General features: G+C 41.7%; 5 protein-coding genes and 1 pseudogene across 8 annotated transcripts; 2 read left to right on the top strand and 4 right to left on the bottom strand.

Moving 5' to 3' along the window:
• Positions 1–1,431: 1,431 nt before the first annotated feature.
• On the bottom strand, positions 1,432–1,520 carry BDBG_17728 (annotated as a pseudogene). The gene has a single exon. The product of its transcript is annotated as a tRNA-OTHER (tRNA).
• Positions 1,521–4,461: 2,941 nt separating this feature from the next.
• On the bottom strand, positions 4,462–9,570 carry BDBG_08213. 2 transcript variants are annotated; one of them, XM_031723462.1, is made up of 4 exons: positions 8,123–9,472; positions 7,598–7,987; positions 7,339–7,511; positions 4,462–7,233 (listed from the first exon to the last, which is right to left on the bottom strand). In XM_031723462.1, exons 1-2 carry the CDS (start codon positions 8,717–8,719, stop codon positions 7,679–7,681), a joined length of 906 nt encoding a protein of 301 aa, XP_031580635.1. In that variant the 5' UTR covers positions 8,720–9,472; the 3' UTR covers positions 4,462–7,233; positions 7,339–7,511; positions 7,598–7,678. The 2 variants fall into 2 exon arrangements, with proteins under 2 accessions (XP_031580635.1, XP_002621182.1); XM_002621136.2 differs by having other exon boundaries at positions 4,462–7,511; positions 7,609–7,987; positions 8,123–9,570.
• On the top strand, positions 4,465–5,894 carry BDBG_08211 (uncharacterized protein). The gene is made up of 3 exons (XM_002621134.2): positions 4,465–5,167; positions 5,282–5,381; positions 5,510–5,894. Exons 1-3 carry the CDS (start codon positions 4,734–4,736, stop codon positions 5,597–5,599), a joined length of 624 nt encoding a protein of 207 aa, XP_002621180.1. The 5' UTR covers positions 4,465–4,733; the 3' UTR covers positions 5,600–5,894.
• Positions 9,571–10,272: 702 nt separating the features above from the next.
• Positions 10,273–10,532, bottom strand: BDBG_17729 (uncharacterized protein; the record flags this gene model as incomplete). The annotated part of the gene is made up of 2 exons (XM_031725382.1): positions 10,273–10,437; positions 10,470–10,532. 2 exons carry the CDS (start codon positions 10,530–10,532, stop codon positions 10,273–10,275), a joined length of 228 nt encoding a protein of 75 aa, XP_031580636.1.
• Positions 10,533–10,564: 32 nt separating this feature from the next.
• On the bottom strand, positions 10,565–12,547 carry BDBG_17730 (uncharacterized protein; the record flags this gene model as incomplete). The annotated part of the gene is made up of 7 exons (XM_031725383.1): positions 10,565–10,927; positions 11,030–11,266; positions 11,327–11,423; positions 11,486–11,546; positions 11,591–11,708; positions 12,004–12,371; positions 12,472–12,547. The coding sequence occupies 7 exons, from the start codon at positions 12,545–12,547 to the stop codon at positions 10,565–10,567; spliced, it is 1,320 nt and encodes a 439-aa protein (XP_031580637.1).
• A 1,465-nt stretch (positions 12,548–14,012) lies between these two features.
• BDBG_08215 lies at positions 14,013–21,016 on the top strand. Of its 2 annotated transcripts, XM_031723463.1 has the most exons (7): positions 14,013–14,418; positions 15,202–17,152; positions 17,401–17,690; positions 17,905–18,080; positions 18,251–18,812; positions 18,897–20,235; positions 20,334–21,016. In XM_031723463.1, exons 2-7 carry the CDS (start codon positions 17,092–17,094, stop codon positions 20,366–20,368), a joined length of 2,463 nt encoding a protein of 820 aa, XP_031580638.1. In that variant the 5' UTR covers positions 14,013–14,418; positions 15,202–17,091; the 3' UTR covers positions 20,369–21,016. The 2 variants fall into 2 exon arrangements, with proteins under 2 accessions (XP_031580638.1, XP_002621184.1); XM_002621138.2 differs by having other exon boundaries at positions 18,897–21,016.
• The last annotated feature ends 184 nt before the right edge of the window (positions 21,017–21,200 follow it).

Consider the following 21,200-nt stretch of genomic DNA (forward strand, 5'->3'; position numbering starts at 1 on the left):
GAGTCTCATTCTTCTAAACAGTGTATAATTATGAGAAGTTTCTTATCATAGATCTCATAATTGCATTCAGTGAGACTCAGTTTCTTAGATATGAAGATATATAGTTATAGAATATCTTCATCATCATATTACAATATTACTTCTTCTATTACATAGTCAGAGAAATCAGCTTCAATAACTATCTTATAATCAGAATCAAAGATTATTAGCAGAGAAGTATTAATAAATATCTTCTTTATCTATATAAATGCAGGTTCAGTGTCTGCTGATTATTGAAATACTGAGTCTTTCTTAGTAAGATCTGTAAGTGATCTTGTGATATCTGAGAAGTTTTATATAAATCACTGATAGAAGTTAGTAAATCTGATGAAGCTTTGTACATTTTTCACAGTACACAGAGCTTCTTATTTAAGAATGGCAGAGACTTTCTCAGAATTCATTCAAATCCTCTTATCAGCTTCTATAATAAAACTCAGATACTTAGTACTCTTGACTTTAAAATTATACTTATCAATATCTATCAGTAGTTCTGCTTCTCATAGTCATTGTAATATCTTTTGTATATGTTCTTGATATTCTTTTCTGAATTTATCAGTGAAGATGAGAATGTTATCTAGATAAGCAGATACAAACTTATTAAGAAAATCTTGAAGTGCTCAGTTGATATACTTCTGAAATGTACTGAGAATGTTAGCCAGTTCAAAGAGTGTAACTATTCATTCAAAGAGGTTATAATATGTTTAAAATGCTGTAAGCTATTCATCTTCTTCAGTGATATAAATCTTATGAAACACAGTAATAATATCTAGTTTTATAAATCATTGAGCTTATCTGATCTGTGCTAGGGTTTCATTGATAAGAGATAAGAGATATCAATCTTTCTTTGTTAATCTGTTCAGATCTCAGTAGTTCATGCAGAATCAGAGTTCTTCATCTGATTTCTTTGCAAAGAGAATAGAGACTGTGACAGAAGAGTTACTAATATGTATAAATTCTTTATTCAACAGATTATTGAGTGTCTTTTAAAGAAGAAGAAGTTCATTTCAGAATATATTATAAAGAGAATCTTATAATAATTCAGAGTTCTTATCATTCTTTTTCTCTAACTTAATACTGTGATTCACTTCAGAACCTTGTATTATTATTATTATTATTATTATTATTATTCTTTCATTATACTCATATGCAAGCGAAGCTTATGATGAGTTCTTGCGTGATGTTAAATACAGGTCAAGTGTTGATTATACAGGAGGAAATACAGGTGTTGAGACCACGCCAAGATAACAAGAACATAGGAAAATACAAAGAAGTGACAATTAAATACATGTGATAATAACTTCTCAGCCCAGGAACATAGAGCAATTCATTGAAGCGATTTGTACACCTCTGTATTTATTAGAAACCTGAGGTGCTTGAGTTCCAGATTTAATGTATCCCCTGCGGGTTTCGAACCCACGCGCCTTGGTTTCCCACGCCAAGGTGCTACCGGGTGGCCGCATTAACCATTCGGCCACCGGGGCTTCAGAACCTTGTAAGAAAGATATGTTTGTAATATTATCTTATCAGAAGATAGCTAGATATTCATGATATTATTAAGAGAGTTTCATACAAGAATCTGTTATTATAATATAAGATAACTTTTCTAGAGTCTTTTTAATATCAGTCAGACTGATGAAATAGATTAATATATAATCTTACTATCAGTGACTCTGTCAGTGATTTTAATAATGACTTCTTTTTCAGAGTATTTTATACATGTTGACAGAGATCTGTGTCAGATTCATAGTCTTATAAATGTTATCTTTGTGAACTCTATCATTATTAGAGAATATCAAGCTTCTGTTTTAAGTATTCAATAAGATGTTTTATTCAGATAGTCAGATAAGTTCTAACATAAGATTATAATCAAGATTATCAACTTTATATGTATAGACATCTTCATATTGATGTTCTTCTACATCTATGATTAACTTCATTATATAATGAATACAAATGTCTTTTAAATCATCAAATTCTATAAGAAGTCAGAGTTTTAATAGAGAAATATACTGAAGATTATAATATCTTACAACTGAAGATTTTATCATTGCATAGTAGCATAGATTACTGTCTATTATAATCTTCATATTATACATGTTATTAATCACAGTAGATATAAGAATTATATTCATTATTATCTTCTCTTCAAATTATTGTCATCTGACCTCTTCAAGCTTCTATTTGCAAATTTGAACAGAAGTTAATCTTTTCTCTGTTTCATTGAGAGATTCTTATAGTTATTCTCTGAATCTTTCTCTAATGCAACATGATTGATATGAACAGACACTGATTCATTCTTCAAATGAGAAGACACTGATCTTTCTCTTAAATATGAAGATACATAGATTAATCAGCAGTTGAAAGTAATGTGTTCTAATCAGTTACAGTTGATGCATACTTTACATTGATGTTAATTAACAACTTCTTCAGAAGTGATCTCAGAGACTTGAAAGCCTGTTCAGACAGCAGAGATTCTTACTTATATATAGATATTCAAGTCTACTCAATTCATAATATCTGTATTATTATTATTTCTCAGTGCAGGTGTATAAGTTACTGAGATGTAATATCTTCTATCACTGTTCTGTATATTCTTGAGCTTGATAAGACAGTTATTCATTATTCAGAGCTGTGTGTAGAAGCCTTCATAAGTTAAGTCTTTGTCTATACTTATAAAAGTCTGTAAGAGTTCAAAAGTCAATATCTTCTTAAGCATGCTAATCTTCATTCAATTCTCTTAAGACTGACTATCTGCTTCTAGAATCTTGATATTGAAGTCAGAAATGAATGTTGTAAGAGAAGTATTTCTCTGTCAGATACTCTGTAATTAATCTAATACTTTCTATTGTATAACAGTGTCTTGAAACAGAATATCAAGATATTTTATAATATTATCAGATGTTCACAACACTGATTTACATGCTTTTATTCATGAATGAAACTTCTGTTTCATGCAATTCTTCAATCATTTATTGATATATCAATCTTGATTAATTAATGAACTGATGAAATCTTTATCTACACTCAGTTTCACAAGCATTTTCATTCTCTATGATAAGTAGAGAGTGAGATCAGAAGTATTGAAATATGTGAGAGTATTTAAGTGTTCTTTCAGTGCTTTTATATTCAATTCTGTAGATGCTGAAATTGCATGAGTTTCTTATTATAATAATTATTGAATCTCTTCATATTAATATTATTGAGTTACATGCATATCAGCTATTTATTACTATTGTAGTTTTAATATTACTTAAAGTCACTGTGATACTGTGTCTATACTCATGTTCAAGAGTTTCATATTATTATTAGACATGATTATGTCAATTATCAGATATATAATTGTATAAATATCTTATATATCTGAGTGTCAGAACTCTCAGATCTTTCACTAACATTCTCTTATAAGATTTTATTCTCTTTATAAGATCTTATTGCAGGGTCAGAGTGACTGATAAGTAAGCTTCTATCTAAGAACTCAGTGCCTGCTTATCTGTGTTTTCTCTTTCTTATGTGTTATTATATGTTCAGATATCTCTTAATGAATAATTGTTTCTGATAAGAAGATGATGCATGAATAATTGTTTTCTAATAAGAAGATAATCAATATTTTTATAGTGTAAGAGGTCTACACTGAATAGATTGGCATTAAGATATAGGTCTTATATAGCAAAAGATAAAAATGTTAAAGAAGGAAGGAAAGAGAAAGTGTGAGAATCAGTGATTGAGGTGAATATTTATACATGTATGTGATGGAGCTTCGGGGTGGAAGAATATACATGTGTTTGTAGCGGCCGAGGATCGGCGATTGAGAATGGCTGAGAATCAGAGTGTACGCGTTCATGGCGGCTGAGGATCGGCGATCGAGAATGGCCGAGGATCGGAGCGTACGTGGAATCTGTGGAGTGTAACGGAATAGTCTATATGATTGATCGGGCGCAGCCCGCCACAAGACTGTACTTTTTAAAAAAAGTAGAGATTCATATAAAAAGAATGAGTATACACAGACGCACTGAACAGACTCTAAGTCATAATCTTATTTTAAGATCTGATATATAGTTACTTTGCATGTTTTTTTAATAATTAGTCTTAGTGAGATTCATGTTAAGAAATATATGAGATCAGATTAAATGAAATTAAATATGAAATTTATAATCTCAGTAGTCAGTCTAGTATAAAGTAAATATAAAAGAATTCTTCTATTCAGAGTGAATACATTTAAAGCTTACATAGATGTTTTAAAATAAAAGTAAAAATAAAAATAAAAATAATATAATTTTTTGTAAAAACATGCTATCTGAGCTATAACCTGTGAGATGATTAATCTATTGTATTCGTGTGAGAAGAGCTAGCTATATTTATATTACATATGAGATCACGTGTAGGCGGAGCGATCGCTATGGCAACGCCACTAGGGCGGACGCTACAAATAGCCGCAGCGGCCAACAACAAACCCGAGTCACATGATATCCCGAGAAAATCACATGAACAACGTCATCCCGCCCTTCGAGATCCTTTGACGGCCAGCTCCGAGATCCATGTGTGATTGATGTATATAAGTAAACACTCCCGCTGCTCTTCAATTCATTACTCTCTTTTCTCCTTTTATACATTCCCTACTGACTACGTAAGTCTATTAACAAAAGATAGAATAAGAACAATAGTACTAGCAAATTTTAAATCCCAAGCTCCAAACCATGCCTTGCCTCCCCGCAATCTCCACCATCCCCTACCTCCCCAAAGCCACCCAAACACAAATACTCGACACCCTCTTCGAGTCCTCTACAGACCTGCACACGCTGGCCCTCCCCCTCCTCGCCCACCAAACATTCTCTTCCTATCAGTCCCTCATCAGCGCCATCGGCGCACGCATGATGGCGCTCTCCGCTGCAAATTCTTCGAAGGACAGAGAAGTCCTCCATGGGATTTTAGGCGCACATCCGCGCCTAGGGGAGAAGAAGCAGGAGAATCTGAGCGAATTGAGTCGACAGGAGCAGGCGGGGTTGAATGCGAGTAAGGGGGAAGGGGAGGAGCAGGACGAGAGTGTTAATAAGAGAAGAGAGGAAGAGGCGGCGGACTTGAAGAAGTTGAATAGTGTGTATGAAGAGAAATATCCGGGGCTGAGATATGTGTATGTACCGTCAATATCATTACTATGCTATTCACCCCTTCCCTTTTTCCTTTTTGAGAAAAGCAAGAAAAACCTGTATCCATAAAGCGTGCTAAATAATAATCGTGGCTGTAGTGTATTCGTAAACGGACGTAGTAGAGATGTTATAATGCAGGATATGCGACGGCGAATTGAGAGGGGCGATGTGGAAAAGGAGAAGGAGGATATTATACAGGTAGGCCTTTTTGCCCATTCCCCGTTGCGTCTCCACTCGCATATTCCCCATGTTGGTTGTATACAAGTAATATACCAACGTTATGAACTAACCCGCATTTTGCTTTCTTCCCGATGAAACAAATATAGGCAATGTGCGATATAGCTATTGATCGAGCACAGAAGCTTCAGGGGCAAAATGAGGGCAGTATATGTGCATATGAACAAAGCTCTGCTTGAAATGCATCGAGTTGCAAAGCTATTAGTAGTCTTAAAAAATAATGAAAAAATTTCATTTTCCCACTTTACGACAATTTTGATCCCAACCCTTGTTTTCTCCTTTTCCAACTTTGCCATTTCCCCTTCAACATAGTTTGGAGCTATATAATGGCGGAACGTATTCAACTTAATTTCAAGACCCAGGATTGCTTTTGCTGCTGGTCAAATGAACACACTTATAACTAGTCACTTGATTAAGATAAACACGAAATGCGAAATAGATTCCATAGCTCGATAAGTATAGATATAAGTGTGACAAGGTGAAACAGTTCAAGGCCAAGGCCAAATGGCAGCATTTCATCTTGATTCGGTTGTTCCACCTCAGAAACGTTGCTTTCTGGCTGAATCCAAGTATTTATGTTAAATAGTGAGCGTGGAAGTAAAATCAGTTGTACTGAAACCGGTGAGAGGGTCGCTTTAGTTATTTTAGCCCACTCATGAGAGTTCTGAGGCATTTGTCGCGATTATGATGCGAAAAATATCGCAGGTGATTTGATGGAGTGCGGCGGAGAGTACTGGAAATGGATGGTACATGGGTTCAACCAGATGTCCAAGGTGGCCGGTATGGCTCGTAAGTTGGAACTTATAGAGCAGAGCAACACGGAATACCCATGGTGTGTACTCCGTACACCTTTTCCATGTGGAGAGGAAAGTTTTTCCATCCTTTGCCTTCACTCAGCCTTGTCAAGTTTAACGCTTCGTGGCTGGAAAACTTGACACACCCCTGCCAGCCGTGGGACACTCCAGTCCCAGGTGACTCTTTACAATTAACTGGATGTAATTGATAAAGATCCAAGACATGGTGATTGCCTATCGGGAGAGCCAGTATGCCGCTCTCCTTGCTCAAAAATTGAGCTGCACGGGACATTACGAAACCCTGTTGGTCTGGAATATTTTTACCCTGACTGATTTCCCTTTTCCACGAACGGAATCACACAAAGTCCTAGACGCAAGGAACCGACAAAAGAAAGAAATGAAGAGAAAAGAAAGGAAAGAAAAAAGACCACAAGCTCTCAAACTGTGTATTTCAAGGAATATTATAGCAGTGATGTCTTGGCTGACTCGAATTGGTGCCACGTTGGGAGTGTTGGAGGTCGATGCTTTTGGATCGAAATATGAAGAATCCAAGGCAACCGCCGCGACTCTTAAACCCCCACGCCCGCCAGTCCGTCCACCAGGAAGGTCACCATGTCGAAACTACAGCTATTCTTTTCACAAATCTTTTTTTGTATTTTGCATTGTTGACAGATCCATGGTTCCTATGGACTCTCAAGGTCGTCTGGAGTGAATCAAACATGCTCGTCAATGATTCTCTTGAAATGCGTTTTACCATTTCTATTTGAAGCACGCCAACCCATTGGACAATTAGTGTACAGTATTGACATACCATCATTCAACTCTCTTTGATCTTCCAAGGTTACCTGATCTCAAGTCGATTTTGACCTAGTGTGTCGTCACAACCAAGGCATGATCTAAGTACAGATTTTGCCTCGAACTCCACACCGCCCATTTTACAGTGCATAGAGACAAGCCTGCCATTAACCATGCTGGTGGTTCGCTCAGGTGATATTCGGGTAAATGCTTTCAAACATATACTATCAAATCAGAGAATCTTCAGTGAACCGTTTTCACAGCAACTAACGGTTTGGGGCTTGTGAGAAACATTCCTTCAACAGCCGATCAATTGCTACGCCACTCACTTCTCTCAATACTATGGGTCAAGACCGCCTCCCAAGGCACCTATATCTATACCATCGTCACATTAAGGATATACAATCCCACAGTGAGGTAGGCCAATTGTATTCACTGTTTGTGGTGCTCTGCTGGCTGACAGTACTGCATGAATTCAATGCATATAACATTGTCCCAGTATCTAAAATTGCGGTGCTCAGCGATAACTCAAATGTCACATGTGTCTAAGAGAGAAATAACGGAAGGGGAGCAGAAGCAAGTACTCACGGATGACGTACCTTCAATCCAACTCATGAATATAATTACATTGCTCTGAAATGAGTCCAATTCCTCTACACCGTCTTTCACTCACTGATACCGCCTAGAAGCCACCAACCTCCCACGCTGGTACCTCCAGACGAAGAACCCCGTGAGGATCCCAATCGCAGCAGTGCCGCCGAAAACGATTCCAAGAATGGAGGCGATAGACATTCCCGATCTATTCTCTAAATCGTTATCGCCTGTGGAGGGAGTGTGATGAGAAGGTCTAGGCGGCGCAGAATCGGTTGGCGCGGGACGAGTTATCGTGGGAGTCGGCGTGGAAGTCGGCGTGGCAATCTGAGAAACCAGGCTGGCAAGTTGGGCGGAGTTGATGAAGGAAGAGCAGGGCGCGAAATCCTAATTTTGAATGATGATGCACGTGTGAGTTGCATGATACGGCGAGCTTAGAAAAGATACTTCAAGAAGGGCAGGCACTTCGCGCACTATAAAGAAAAACAAAAGAGAATTACAGCACTAGCTTTTTCTACCCACCCCTCTCGTTTGCGCATTGCAAAATTGCAACAGTGCCACCTGTCCCATAGCAGCCAACTGGGTCTGTAAATTTTCAATAACACTCGCCTGCGCAGTCGCAATTTGTAGTTGTAGAAAAGCAGCCTCAAGTGCACTTGTCGCTATATCATTAGCCGATTTTGCGGATTTGATAAGGGCACGCTGCATTTCATCGTGATCCTTATTCGCGTTCTTCGTCTCCTGGTAGCTCAGGGGAGCCCAGATTCCGAACAGAATCGTAGCTGCGACTGTGAGAATTGCGCAGCCCCAGCGGAGCATAAATATTAATCCGCTGGTGGGATAGCTGAACGGGCCTTGATGATGTTCGGGGGCTTGCTGTTGACTGGGCCTGAGTGGTGGGGTATCGTTTGTACTCTCTAGTCGTTCCGGGGTTATGGGATGTGGTTGATACGAGTGATCTAAAGAAGAGCTGATTGGTAGTATTCCCTGGTCCTTCTCCAGTGGATGGAGGTCTGTTCTTTGACTCTCGGACTGATGGGAGTCTGAAGGGAGCTTTTGGTAGAAAGAGCGCTCGATTGTGTCGAGCAGGGATTGTTGGATGGAGGTGTCAGAAGGCATAATGAATGGAAGAATAAATCAGTCAATGTGTAGCGACTGCCAGCGATGTTCTCCCTCAGAAATGAGTGAAGAGGAACGAATATATAACTCCAAAAGAGCGCAACTCGAACGACACAGTAGCCAGCAGTAATTGTGGCAGCCTTCGCCATCGCAACACGAGCTGATCGAGTCGGACGGAGGCTTTCCAGATTTTCATCATACTGAAAGAAGCGATGATCCTCATTGACCAAACCATAAGCCACGCTGGCCAGTCGTCCAATCCAGGCGCTCACTACTCCGTACGACAGCCATGGTTTGCTGCAAACATGGAGCGACAAGTATGCAGGAAGAGCAGCACAGCCGACACGATCTTTGTCAGAGTCGCTAATGTGGCGCTTCCGAGCTCACTGACCCACGACTCCAGACATATCATTCGCGTGAGCAGGTTCCCAAGTTCAGAAAATGGCGCTCTGTTCAAAAGCCACCGAGTTTTCTAGCAGCAAGAATTTGTTTGTCAGGAGCGCAAAGGAATCGACTTGGGCTGATTACTGCCCCGCCTTTCATATTATTGTGACCTGTTCACTGGAGATAATGGCGCTGGACTTGTCTTCTGTTGCACGGCTCTTAGTTAGCTGCTGGAAAGTGGCTTCTGGCTTGAACTGGAATAAGTAATCTCAACACCCCGCAAGCCTGAATGTTATATAGAATCTGTGACTCAGAAGCCTCCTTTTGAGCCGCACAGTATGCATTGACAAGCCCAAATGCAAGCCCAAAAACACCTCATTCAATATCACATCCCAGAATAACCACATAGTCCACATCTCACGCCTCAAAATCGTTCAGTTTATTCAAGCTGTGTTTGACACGTCTCACATATCACTACAACAACAGCACAACAAGAAGAAAGCAACAAGAACATAAGTTATACCAAATGCAATTGACCTCGATGGTAACTTTTACATTTGTAGGAATTTTGGTAGTAGCATCCATGACCCATCATTGTCTAACGCCCTCAATGGACACAAGCCGCGCGGGTCTTCCTACATTTCACCCCTATTTACCTACATATGTATGCACGCCAGAAGAAGAGTATGCAGGTACTAGTTATAGCCTAACCCAATCTATACTCGGCTCTTGAGAACTTGCGTTCGACCAACTACCAGTTTTTTCTCTTCTCCTTTTCCAGATTTAGTCGGGATTGGCGTGGATGGAGGAACTATCTCATTATAGTAAGGTGGAAAGGGGGCAGGGGGTTATATCACCCATTGAACCGCCTGTGGTCAAATAAAATAAACATTGAACCCGTTCGCAGCACAAAAGCGCCTCAGGGTTGGAACACTCCTAAGTATACATGGTCGAAGAACATAGACATCACACCACACTAATGAAATTTCTTTTTGTCATCGGTATCGTTTCATGAGACGAGCATGAGAAAAACTATTTGCTTGGACCGTTCCATGAAAAGGAAAGCTTCCTAGGTATGTCCAACAAAAGTCTGCGTATGTACAGTACATGTACATACATGTAAAAGTAATAATGAGGAGATGTAACATGCATCTCTAGCGATCCACCTCCTAATTCTGTTTCTTCACGGTATCCACAATGACCGCATCATCAGGATTAACCTCGTCGTTCTTAAGAGCTCCACCAACCGCCTTCCCAAAAACAGGCTCCTCCTTCTCATTTCTCGTCAGCTTATTCGCGCCATCTAGAACCTTAAAGGTGGCAAGCTTGATTTCCTTTCCGTTGCGAGTACGTATGTCAGGAATACCAAAGAATCAGCAAGGACGCGCTGATGGTTGATCTTGAGCCGCGGTAGTACGAATCTTGCCATTGCAGGGGGGTGCTGGTCTCGACAAACGCCTTTCACTTCTCGGCTCCCTTGGCGAAGGTACCGTTCTGGCCGACGGGCTCGGGGGAGGTGACGCCAGAGCCACCAAACTCGACACCAATGGCTCCTGAGCCGGATTTGGGGTCATATTCGCCATGGCCCGTGTAGACGAGGTCAGAGACATTGGAGGCATGAGTGTCGCCGGCAAGGAAGATGGTGTTGTTGATTTCGTTATCAAGGATGGTGGAGAGGATCCTGTTTTTTCTGGCGCGGTATCCATCCCAGGCGTCGGCGTTATAGGGGGTTTCTTCCCTGCCATCGGTGTACGTGATATTGGAGATGAGTACTTGCTGGCCAACGATCCGCCATTTGGCTTTGCGCTTGGCAGATTCTCGAAGCTAGCGGTAGAACCAGACCTCCTGTCGGTGGCCCATGATGGAGCGGGATTGCTCATCGCGGATCTCATCGAGCTAATTTCTATTCCAGGTAAGGTCGGTAACGGAGCCATCATAGACACGGGTATCAAGCATGATATGACTGAATAGATCGCCAATCTCGAAGTTGCGCCAGATACGGAGGGTCTCGTCCATATCGACCTGGCGGATGGGCATCCACTCGAAGTGAGCACGGACGGCGTTGGCCTTAACTTGGTTGATGGAAATTCCACCGGCCTTAATGAAGGATTCTTCTGTATTGTTCATTTTAGACGAACCAGCTTTCCAGATGTTGTTCTTCGCCTCTGCAATGAAAAAAAGCGGTTAGGGATTGCGAGAAAGTTGGAAAGCGAATGCTCTTACCATGGTCATCCCAAATGGTGATCCAGGGAAGTTCTGATGCGAGTAAAGGATGTCAGCGTCAGTGCGGTAACTGGAATATCTCATGCGAGAGTCAAGTCTGCCAGATATATTATTAGAACAAATTATGCGTTCGCGATAACGAGAAGGACATCCAAGGACTTGGTATTGTGATCCGCAGGCTGTGGGATGCGATCCATGAACCAGCCCCATCCGTAGCCACCTTTATAGCAAGACATTTCAGTATCGGAATGGTTTGATATTCACCATTAAAAAGCATAGTGCTCGCCCTCTTTGTGCTCGTAGATATAGTCACCAAGATGGATAACGTAATCGGCATTGTCTTTACAGGCAGCATTACCGTAGGCATTGAAAAATCCCTGGGCTATCGTCGCAAGTCAGTAAGGCATAAATAATAAAGAATAATTATGTGTAGTGCGTTAACTCACAATAGTAAGAGCAAGAAAAGACAGAAAGGTTGATGTCCTTCTTCACTTTGTCGGCCTTTCTAGAGTGGTTTTGGTGTGTCCAATGGGGGAAGAGTTCTTCGAGTCGCAAACAGTAAATTGATAGTACTAAGTTGTGTATGGTTTGAGATCAGTCGCTTCAACCTATATCAGGGCAGGTTAGTTTATAGCTCGGAGACAGACCAATTCCCTCAATGTCAGGAGTATATATACCTTGACTGTATAGTCAACATCAGAGGAAGTCCAAACTTCTCTGCCGGTGACGACTTTCCTCATCATGCCATCCCTTGCAACTTTGTGCTCCACACAAACGGGCGCAGTAGAAACGGAAACGTATCTATCGTTGCCATGGTCATACAGAGGGGCTGTACCACTGACAGCCACGTTGGAGTCACTGCTCTTGTTCATAGGTGAGACGCAGGTCCATTGGATCACAGAATTGGAGTAAGGATCTCCAGAAGCAACGCTATGAGTGAAGTACAGATCCTCGGGGTTGAATGGAGAGGATGGAACATTCCGCTTGTGCACCTTGTTAATGGCAATTCCCATATCAGGGTGATTATGGGAATGGGAGCGGTAGTCTGGTGGTTGGTATTAGCTGATGATCAACAAGGGATTTTACATCGCGTAATAGAGGAAAATGTGAACTCTATGCACTTGTAATGCAGGCAACTAACTTACTTAAATTGTATGAGAACGAAGCAGAGGTAATCGGGCTCAGGGAGAGCCCTGCCATGGCAAGCTCAAGAAAAGCCATGACTGCAACTTGCTGGAGAGAAGATACCAAGGAAAATAAAAGACCAATCAGCATGAACGATTATGGTCCCTCGAGGCCACGGCTCAGGGCAATGAAGTGCTGGTTCCTCACGGCCTGTATGTTTCAACAATATACATCCCGTCCCGTCCTACCATGACCCAAGAGCCGAATTCATGGTCACCCAACGGCACCCTAAGCCGTAGTTTGATAACCATTCCGGCATTGACTTTCCAATCCTTTGGCGACTCGCGACACCGTGGCTTTTTATTGTATCCGGCTCTCTATATCAAGCATCCACTGGCAGCCAGCACGTGCAGCCGCTGAGTGGCGGGTTGGAGCAGCATGTAACTAGGAGCTTTACCAGCGGTGTCCATCCCACTCCGGCCCACATATCGCGCCAGCAGCTCTGGCGTGTCGTGTCTATGGACTAGTTAGCACGCAGCCTGTTATGCCGTTGTCCCTCTCTGCGAAGTTTCCCTGATATCCAAATTACCGAACGATTCAACATTTGTGTCGGCAAAGCCAATGTCTTCCTTCCATCCATTGCTTTGAAAAATGATAATGAAGGGTTTCGTCGAGCATTTCTAATAGCAGGTTGGTTTTGACATGAAGATCGACTATGCGTTCAGGGTCGCAATCACGGAACCCAGAATTTGCTGTTCTATACGGAGTAACTAGAGGATTACTCAACTCTACTCTATAGACTGGCCAAGAGACACTGGATGAAATATGCACAATTGGTTAGCAGTGATGGTTCACACATAGCAGAGATGTAGAAATGTAGAAATGTAGGAAACAGAATGAATGCACTTTGCAGTTGCAGAGAAACTGTAACTCATGTCAGCTTTGATTTTTATTCTTTTCCCCCTCTGTTTAAAAGTCCTTTCATGTTTTGAAAAAAAGTCAACATATTGCGGTAAGCTGCATTATTAACTAGATCTCATCTTCTACAGTTTATCTTTTGAATGTCTCACTTTGCAGATTTCATCTATCATTTCTGCAACAATATATCTCTCAGGGCTTGAATCTCTCTTCATTGTCAGTATATCTCTTCTCATTGCTAGACATTCTCTTTTTATAGCATGCATAGTCAACTCTTTCATTGATTGATATAACTTGAAACTGCCATCACTGCAACCTCATTCTATACTTGCATCTGAGAACACAAAATTCATAGATAGTGCAGAATACACACTGCTCTTGATATTACTATATCTATCATATTCAATGAGTATTTACTTCTGTCTGAGTATGTGATACTTCTTGTTCATCACATAGTTAGACCATGAGATAGCAAATGCACAGAATCAATCACATTTACTAACTCTTGTTAGAGCTGACAGTTCAGCTGCAAAAATAAAAAATATAAAATACAAAATACAAAAATCTCTTTCTCTTTTTGTCTATAATTCTATGCTATATCATCTGTACTTAATAAGTCAATTTCTCTACAGAGTACTCATATCACAGTTACTTTGCTATTCAGCTACACACAAGGCCTACTATACTCTATATACATGTCATTTTCACTCTTGTAGCTGAGTGTTATTAATTGATGATATAGAATCTAGTCTCATGAAGCAGTCACATTCTCAGCTATAAAAATACATGGTAAATTCAGCAGAAGAAATTTCATATTTCATGATTATTGCTCAAATAAATTCATGATATCAATGAATAATAATTGCTTAGATGTATTGATTTTTCTATTGTCTTTTTCCATTATCTTCTTTATGCTTTGAAAGGTTCAAAATAGCATCTTATATAAACTATGAGTTTTGAAGGATTTTTTAAGAAGTATACATACATACATACCCTGCGACATCTAATTGATGTATTTATAAAAGTAAAACTCTCAAGAATATCTAGAGGTTATACTTATCTCAGCAAGCTCAGACGCTTCTTCAGATATCTATTCATTGCTGTTTTAACACTGAATTGATGATTATATTATGAGCTAATCTCAAATAAGCAATAAGCTAACCCAAATAGTAAAATCAGGTCATGTGAGTGATGATATCTTGCAAAGCATCTGAGAAGAAATAGTTCCTGATTATTAGTAACATGGAAAGGATTTACTCAGTATTCTGAGTATAAAAGAGAATTTCAACTTAACTTCATAGATTCATCATTTCTGTATCATCTTGAAATCTTAGAATAACAATGTTCTTGTGATGTATCTGATTTTTATATTCATATCTCAAGTTCTTAGAATAGAAGTATCACCTCAAAGTTGACTAGTGTGTTTTTGAATACAGGAATTTTAATCCAATTTCTCATATAAAAAAAAGCTCTTAGAAATTCTGAGATCAAAAAATATGATCATTTTCAAGAGTATATATCTATCTTAAATATAGATTTTTTTGAAATATTAAAGAAATATTTCTATTCTTCTTCTCTTTAGCTATAAGCTAAGGTGATTTTCAAATCTCAAAGATATGTGGGTATATAGTAATAGAAAGTCAAAGTTAAAGAATCTGAAAAATCCTTGTAAATCTCAGGAATCTCCATTGAAGATGGAACCATTTCTTCTCAGACCCTCTGGCGAGGATTGCTCTGAGCACATGACTTGTATCAAAAGTAGGTTAGTGTCATGCCGGATTAGTCTGCAACCTGTTCAAACCGAGCCAGAGGTCTGAGCCCGCTGAGATAAGGTTACGCAATCTATTTATTCGATACAGCAAGCCGATGGAGGTCCGATTATCCGGATATCAATCATCATGCTATTTGTCATGCGAAAACTCTAGCTTCTGTGCTGCATGCTGATAGGGATCCTTTTCCCTCTAATGAACATACAATATTTTGGACTGCAGCTGGCCACCAAGATCCAGTTGCGGGCTATATATATAAATATATATAATATACATACATATAGGTTAAAGACAAAAAAAACCCGGAGTCCCCTCCAGAAATATCAAAACCCCCACTTAACATACGCCTGATGCTAATAATAATAATAATAATGATGATGATGATGATGATGATGATGATGATGATGAGATAAAATACGTCTCAGCTTTCAGGGCTTCGGTTCGGCTCGATGTTAAGAGTACATAACCGATACAAGTGCAGCATTTTAACTCTTTGTAATGTATGTACTGTACCTTTCGTCATTTCGCAGGCCCGTCTTCTTTTTTCTCCTTTTTTTTTTTTATAATAGTACGTTAGAGGTTTTGAATAGAAAAGGCCAATGCCGCAACACTTACACCACTACTAATCCGTATTTTCGCACTGAATAGCGCAATCAACCATAAGATTGATTCATAAACCCAGACCAATCCGGGAGAACTGTCCAAGTGGGGAATAATGAGGCCGTGTAGTAGCAGCCTCTACTCCGTACTATGGCAGAGAAAGGCGATCTGGCGGGAGAAACGGCACGACGCGACAAGATATTATTTTTAGTATTCGCATCTCCGGTTCATGTTTTATTTAGAAGTTAGATATATACTTTTCTGTGCTTGCGAGTACGACTCTACGGAGTACATACGCTGTACATATACAAGCCTCTCCCTTCGAATTTCCCCATATCTGGCTCATTGTCTGGTCTGCCACTACTCCGTACTCATGTAGAGGGGAGGGATTTCAATTGTCCAAAGCCGCCACATCCAGGGCCTCAATGCAACCTTGGAATGCGAGCTGCGGAGGATTATCAGCGATACCCGCAGCCAACCCAGGATAAGCTGGCCCCTGGTTGATGGATGGTTATTCTTATTTGGAGGAGCGGGTTAGCCTGCGTGTTAACCTGCGTGTTATAAATCAACGTTGGTGCCAGAGATCAACCTTCTTCTTGTCTACGCGCAGCGTATTTGCTTGCCTAGCTAAAGTTAGTTAAAAAGTTAGTTAACTTAAGTTAGCTGTTTTAACTTACTTATTAATAATTGCGCGCGCCCTCGACAACAACAATTACTTACAGCAGGAACGACTCTCGCGCGTGCGGGGGGAATCGATATCAATATTTATTCAAAAAAAGAAAAAAGAAAAGAAAAGAAAAGAAAAGGTTATAAATTCAACCCCCATTGAAATTGAAGGCACAACCCAAACTCAACACAATATCTGCCTTGAAAAAACATCCAACCATGGGCCAGAGTCAACCCAGGACCCCAACACCTCCTCAGCCTGTTATTTTGCGCATTGCAGGAGTGTGGGTGGTGGCTAGGGCCGATCGTGGTTGATTTTCAATTTCATTGTATCAATCCTCCTGAACCACCGCCGCCATTCAAAAGAAACCACAAAAGGCTTTCCAGGCGGTTGCGATATTAAGCAAGTAAGTCAGTGTAGAAGGATTGAGCCAGTCACTCACCTCAACCCCACTCGCTGCATAAACAATATATATCTTCGTCTACACTGCTTGCTATTACATTTGCAATTATTCCCCCCGCCTGTCTTCCTCTCTCCACCCCCTTTGTCCTTCAATGCACACCCTCGCGACAGCTCACTTGCGGCTAATGGACGGCGACTTTCTGGACTCCGCTGCCCTCCACTGCCCTGGCGATCCCCTAACTCGTTCTTGATTCAAAAGAAAAAGAAAAAAAAAAGCTCGCAATATGGACCAGGACGGTGGCATGCACAGGAGGAGGGAGCATGACGGAGGACCTGTTTCCGAAGGTACGTAGCGCATTTTTATTTCTATTGCCCATTTGGTCTGCCAGGTAGTGCGTGCGTCGCGGGCAGGGATGCTTCACGTTTAAATATTATATTCGACGCTATTCGCAAGCCCCCAATTGCTGTATCTCTCTCTTCAGCCCGTCAAGCGTTGACTCTCGTGTTCCTCCTACACGTTGTTGTTCGATCAGCCATTCGATAGGTCCGAAAGCCTAGACTCGTGCAGGACGCTGATTAAGAAGGGAGCACAGTGGCAGGAAATGGAGCTTCTACAAGTCACAGCAGCCCCTTGCTGCAACCTCCAGATGCGCGCAAGGCGTCTCGAACAAGCACAGCCAATACGGCCAGTTACAAAGCTGAGGAGCGCAACCTTCACAACGATAGCAAGCCCCCACTAGTCAAAAGCCATACGGCGATTCCCACCACCAAGCCACCAGTGGCAGCAGCAGCCTCACCTTCGTTGTCTCAACCGCAGTTCAAACTTTCGAGTACAAGTAATCAGGAATCACAATGTCAGGCCCTGATCGATCCTCTATCCCAGGTATGTCCTTTTTTTTTGATTATTTCTATATGCCACCAAGAAGACGCCAGGAGCGACGAAAATAAGTCGTCATTCCCTTATCTACCAAAAAAAAAAATGGCCCTCTACCTGCTCTATTCTCCATATTCGTAAAATATGACCCCGGAGGGAACCGGAATTACTAGACTGTGGACTCCCTTGCTGATTGCTTGTGTTTCTCTTTGCGCCTTACAAGCATATCCTCCAACGAACGAATACAGATAGATCAAACCCCCCAAGATTACGAACTCAAGGAAAATCTGACACGGAACCAGGTGGGTCGGAGTTCCAATGGGCCCTTACCCAAGAAGACTCTTCGTCTGGAATATTAAGAGAAGCAAGCCTATATCAGAAAAATTCTAAGGAAAAGAAGTAAGTTTTTCGAATTCCCTGTTCTGGAAGTCACCAGCATTCCCCCTTGCGCAAGGAGGATTGGTAGATTCGTTTCCTTGCCTCGCTATTTGAGCGTTTTTCTGAAAGGCCTCTTGTTTCTAAGAGTCGCTAACAACATCATTTCTTCACCGATTTTCACTTGACTCTAGGAAAGGCGTTTCATTCTTGAGCCGTATCATCGGCAGCAAGAAGAAAACCTCCGCTGAGTGGAAAGACGATGTCTCTGAAACGGGCGAGATCCGTGCCACCGGTATGGACGCTGAAGTATTTGCTCAACCGATAGGATTTATCCCTCGATATCCCCCGCCACCGAAATATATCAAAGTTCGCTCTCATTACAAGAAGGATAAAGACTTTAACCGCCTGTTTATCGCTCAAGAGCTCTGTGGTACTTGTTCTTCCACCAAGAACAAGTCATTAGATGGCAAGGATAGTTCAACCGGTTCAGAAGAGATTCCAGCAACCGGTAAGGCAATATGGGCCCTTGAGTTTTCCGAGGATGGAAAATTCCTAGCTGCAGCTGGGCAGGATAAAAAGGTTCGCGTTTGGGCTGTCATTGCCACACGCGAGGATCGCCAGGCGCATGAGATTGAAGAAGAGGCCCAGAACGACAAGCCATTCATACGACTAAGAGCACCTGTGTTTAAGTTTCAACCTGTACGGGAATATGAATCGCACACCGCGAGCATTGTTGATTTGACTTGGAGCAAGGTACGTGTTTTGGTGTTTTGGGCGACCCCTTCCGCTAAACCAAACCGTTTAATTTTGACAAGGTGCTAATTGGACTCTTTGAAGAATAATTTCTTGCTGTCCACATCGATGGATAAAACAGTTCGATTGTGGCATGTTACGAGAAACGAATGCCTTTGTTGCTTTAAACATAACGACTTTGTCACGTCCGTGCAATTTCATCCCCAAGACGATCGTTTTTTCCTCGCTGGGTCTCTAGATTCAAAGTTACGGTTATGGAGCATACCAGACAAGAGTGTAGCGTTTGTGACTACCCTCCCTGACATGATAACCTCTGTGGCTTTTACCCCTGACGGGAAGTACTCTATTGCTGGCTGCCGGAACGGACTCTGTCTCATCTATGACACGGACGGTTTGAAAATTCATTCCCAAATCCATGTGAGATCAGCACGCGGGCTGAATGCCAAGGGCAGTAAAATAACCGGAATTGACACGATCGTACAACCACCTAACAATCCCAACGGCTTAGTGAAGCTTCTCATCACAAGCAATGACTCTCGAATCCGTCTATATAACTTTAGGGATCGCACACTGGAGGTGAAGTTTCGAGGGAACGAAAATCATTCTAGTCAAATTCGGGCTACATTCAGCAGCGATGGCAAATATGTTATATGTGGAAGTGAGGATAGGAAAGTGTATATATGGCCTATCGCCTCTCCGGAAAGGGACCCAGAGAAGCGCGCTGTTGAGATCTTCGAAGCACACCCCTCTGTCGTCACGACCGCTATTTTCGCTCCGAATAAAACTAGACAGTTGCTTGGGGCGACTGGTGACCTCCTTTATGACCTTTGCAATCCACCTCCTATTACTCTTGTTAGCCAAGCACCGTCTGTGGCGTCTAAACCAACTACTGATGCCGGTGGCTCCCGGGAAGGGTCGTTGGCACCCACCCCCAGAAGCTCTACATTTCCACTTACTCGGAAACCAGAAGAGTTCCAGCCACCTTCAACGAAATTTTCTCACCCTTGCGGAAACATAATCATCGCTGCAGATGCCAATGGCACCATCAAAGCTTTTCGACAGGATTGTGGATACCATAAACTGCGGAGTGATGTGTGGGATACTGGCTTTTCGCGAAGGATTCTTGGCCGAAACAATTCCTTCTCTACACGCCACAGTATTGCTTCATCATTAGGCAAAGACTCCATTCACAAAACACCATCCGAGCGCATATTATCATGGCGAAACACAGTAATGGGCGCGGAAAACTCCAGCTTTGACAACCTTCGCTCCAGCCTATCCATGAGAACCCGAAGCATCTCTCCTCGCAAGTCCTCCACAAAACAAAAGGAAAAGAATAAGGATAAGCCTCAGCGGGGCCGGGGCCAGGGCCAGGGCCACAACCCAAGCGTTGTTTTCAACCCAGCGGAAGAGCCGTCCATACGTTCGTTCTCCCCCGCTTTCTCATCTAAACAACCCTCCATGATAGACAGACCCTCTTCCGGTACTGCAGCATCCTCTGAATGTATTCCACAGCAGCAGACACCGCGAGAACCACATACCAGCAACAAGCATGAACGCCGCCACAGCGAAAATCTCAGACCAGCAGCAATAAGAGCGTGTTCGCCAGATAACCTCCTGCTATTGGATGACCAGAGCTACATGTACTGGAATAAGGATGCGTTCGCCTCCCAAGCGTCAGGCAACCTGCGGCCCGTTGAGTCGCTTGAGCATGACGAGCGGCACCCGTTCGTACGACAGGTGAGTAAGGTGAGCACGTTGAGTAGTGATATTCTTTCCTCGGAGGTGGATTTTTATCATGCTCGTGCCGAGAATGGTCGAGGTTATGGAGATTGTGGTGGTGATGATGAGGAAGAGGAAGGGGGGGAGGATGATGACGTTGATGGGGAGGATCTCAGGTGTCCACGGTGTCGGGGGGAAAATTTCCGTGCGATGCGCATGAAGAGTGGGGATCCGAAGTTGATATGTGTTGGGTGTCGGTTTCCTGCGCGGTGATGGAGGGAACGAGGGAATTACTCGTATGGTTTATGAAATCTGATTTTGATAGAAGGGGACGAACGGACGATTAGTCTAACGTTTCGTGCACCTGTGTGTTTCTTCACTTTTTATTTTTTAGTTTCTTTTTGGCAAGGGGTTTCGCTTTTTGGCTGGTTGGTAGCTCTTGGTTTATTGGTATTGTCATTATTATTGTTTTTTTTTTTTTTTTTTTTTTTTTTTTTTTTTTTTTTTTTTTTTTTTTTTTTTTGGGAGTAGTTGGGATATACAGGTTTATATAAAAAGGCTGCGCACATTATCTGAAGAAACACGTATCTAAAAGAGATATGCAAAAACCTGTGGTCGATATGATAACAATAGTATACAATTTATGAATCTTATTCGAACAAAGAA

This window comes from Blastomyces gilchristii (genome assembly GCF_000003855.2).
Source record: "Blastomyces gilchristii SLH14081 genomic scaffold supercont1.23, whole genome shotgun sequence".
Lineage (NCBI taxonomy): Eukaryota > Fungi > Ascomycota > Eurotiomycetes > Onygenales > Ajellomycetaceae > Blastomyces > Blastomyces gilchristii.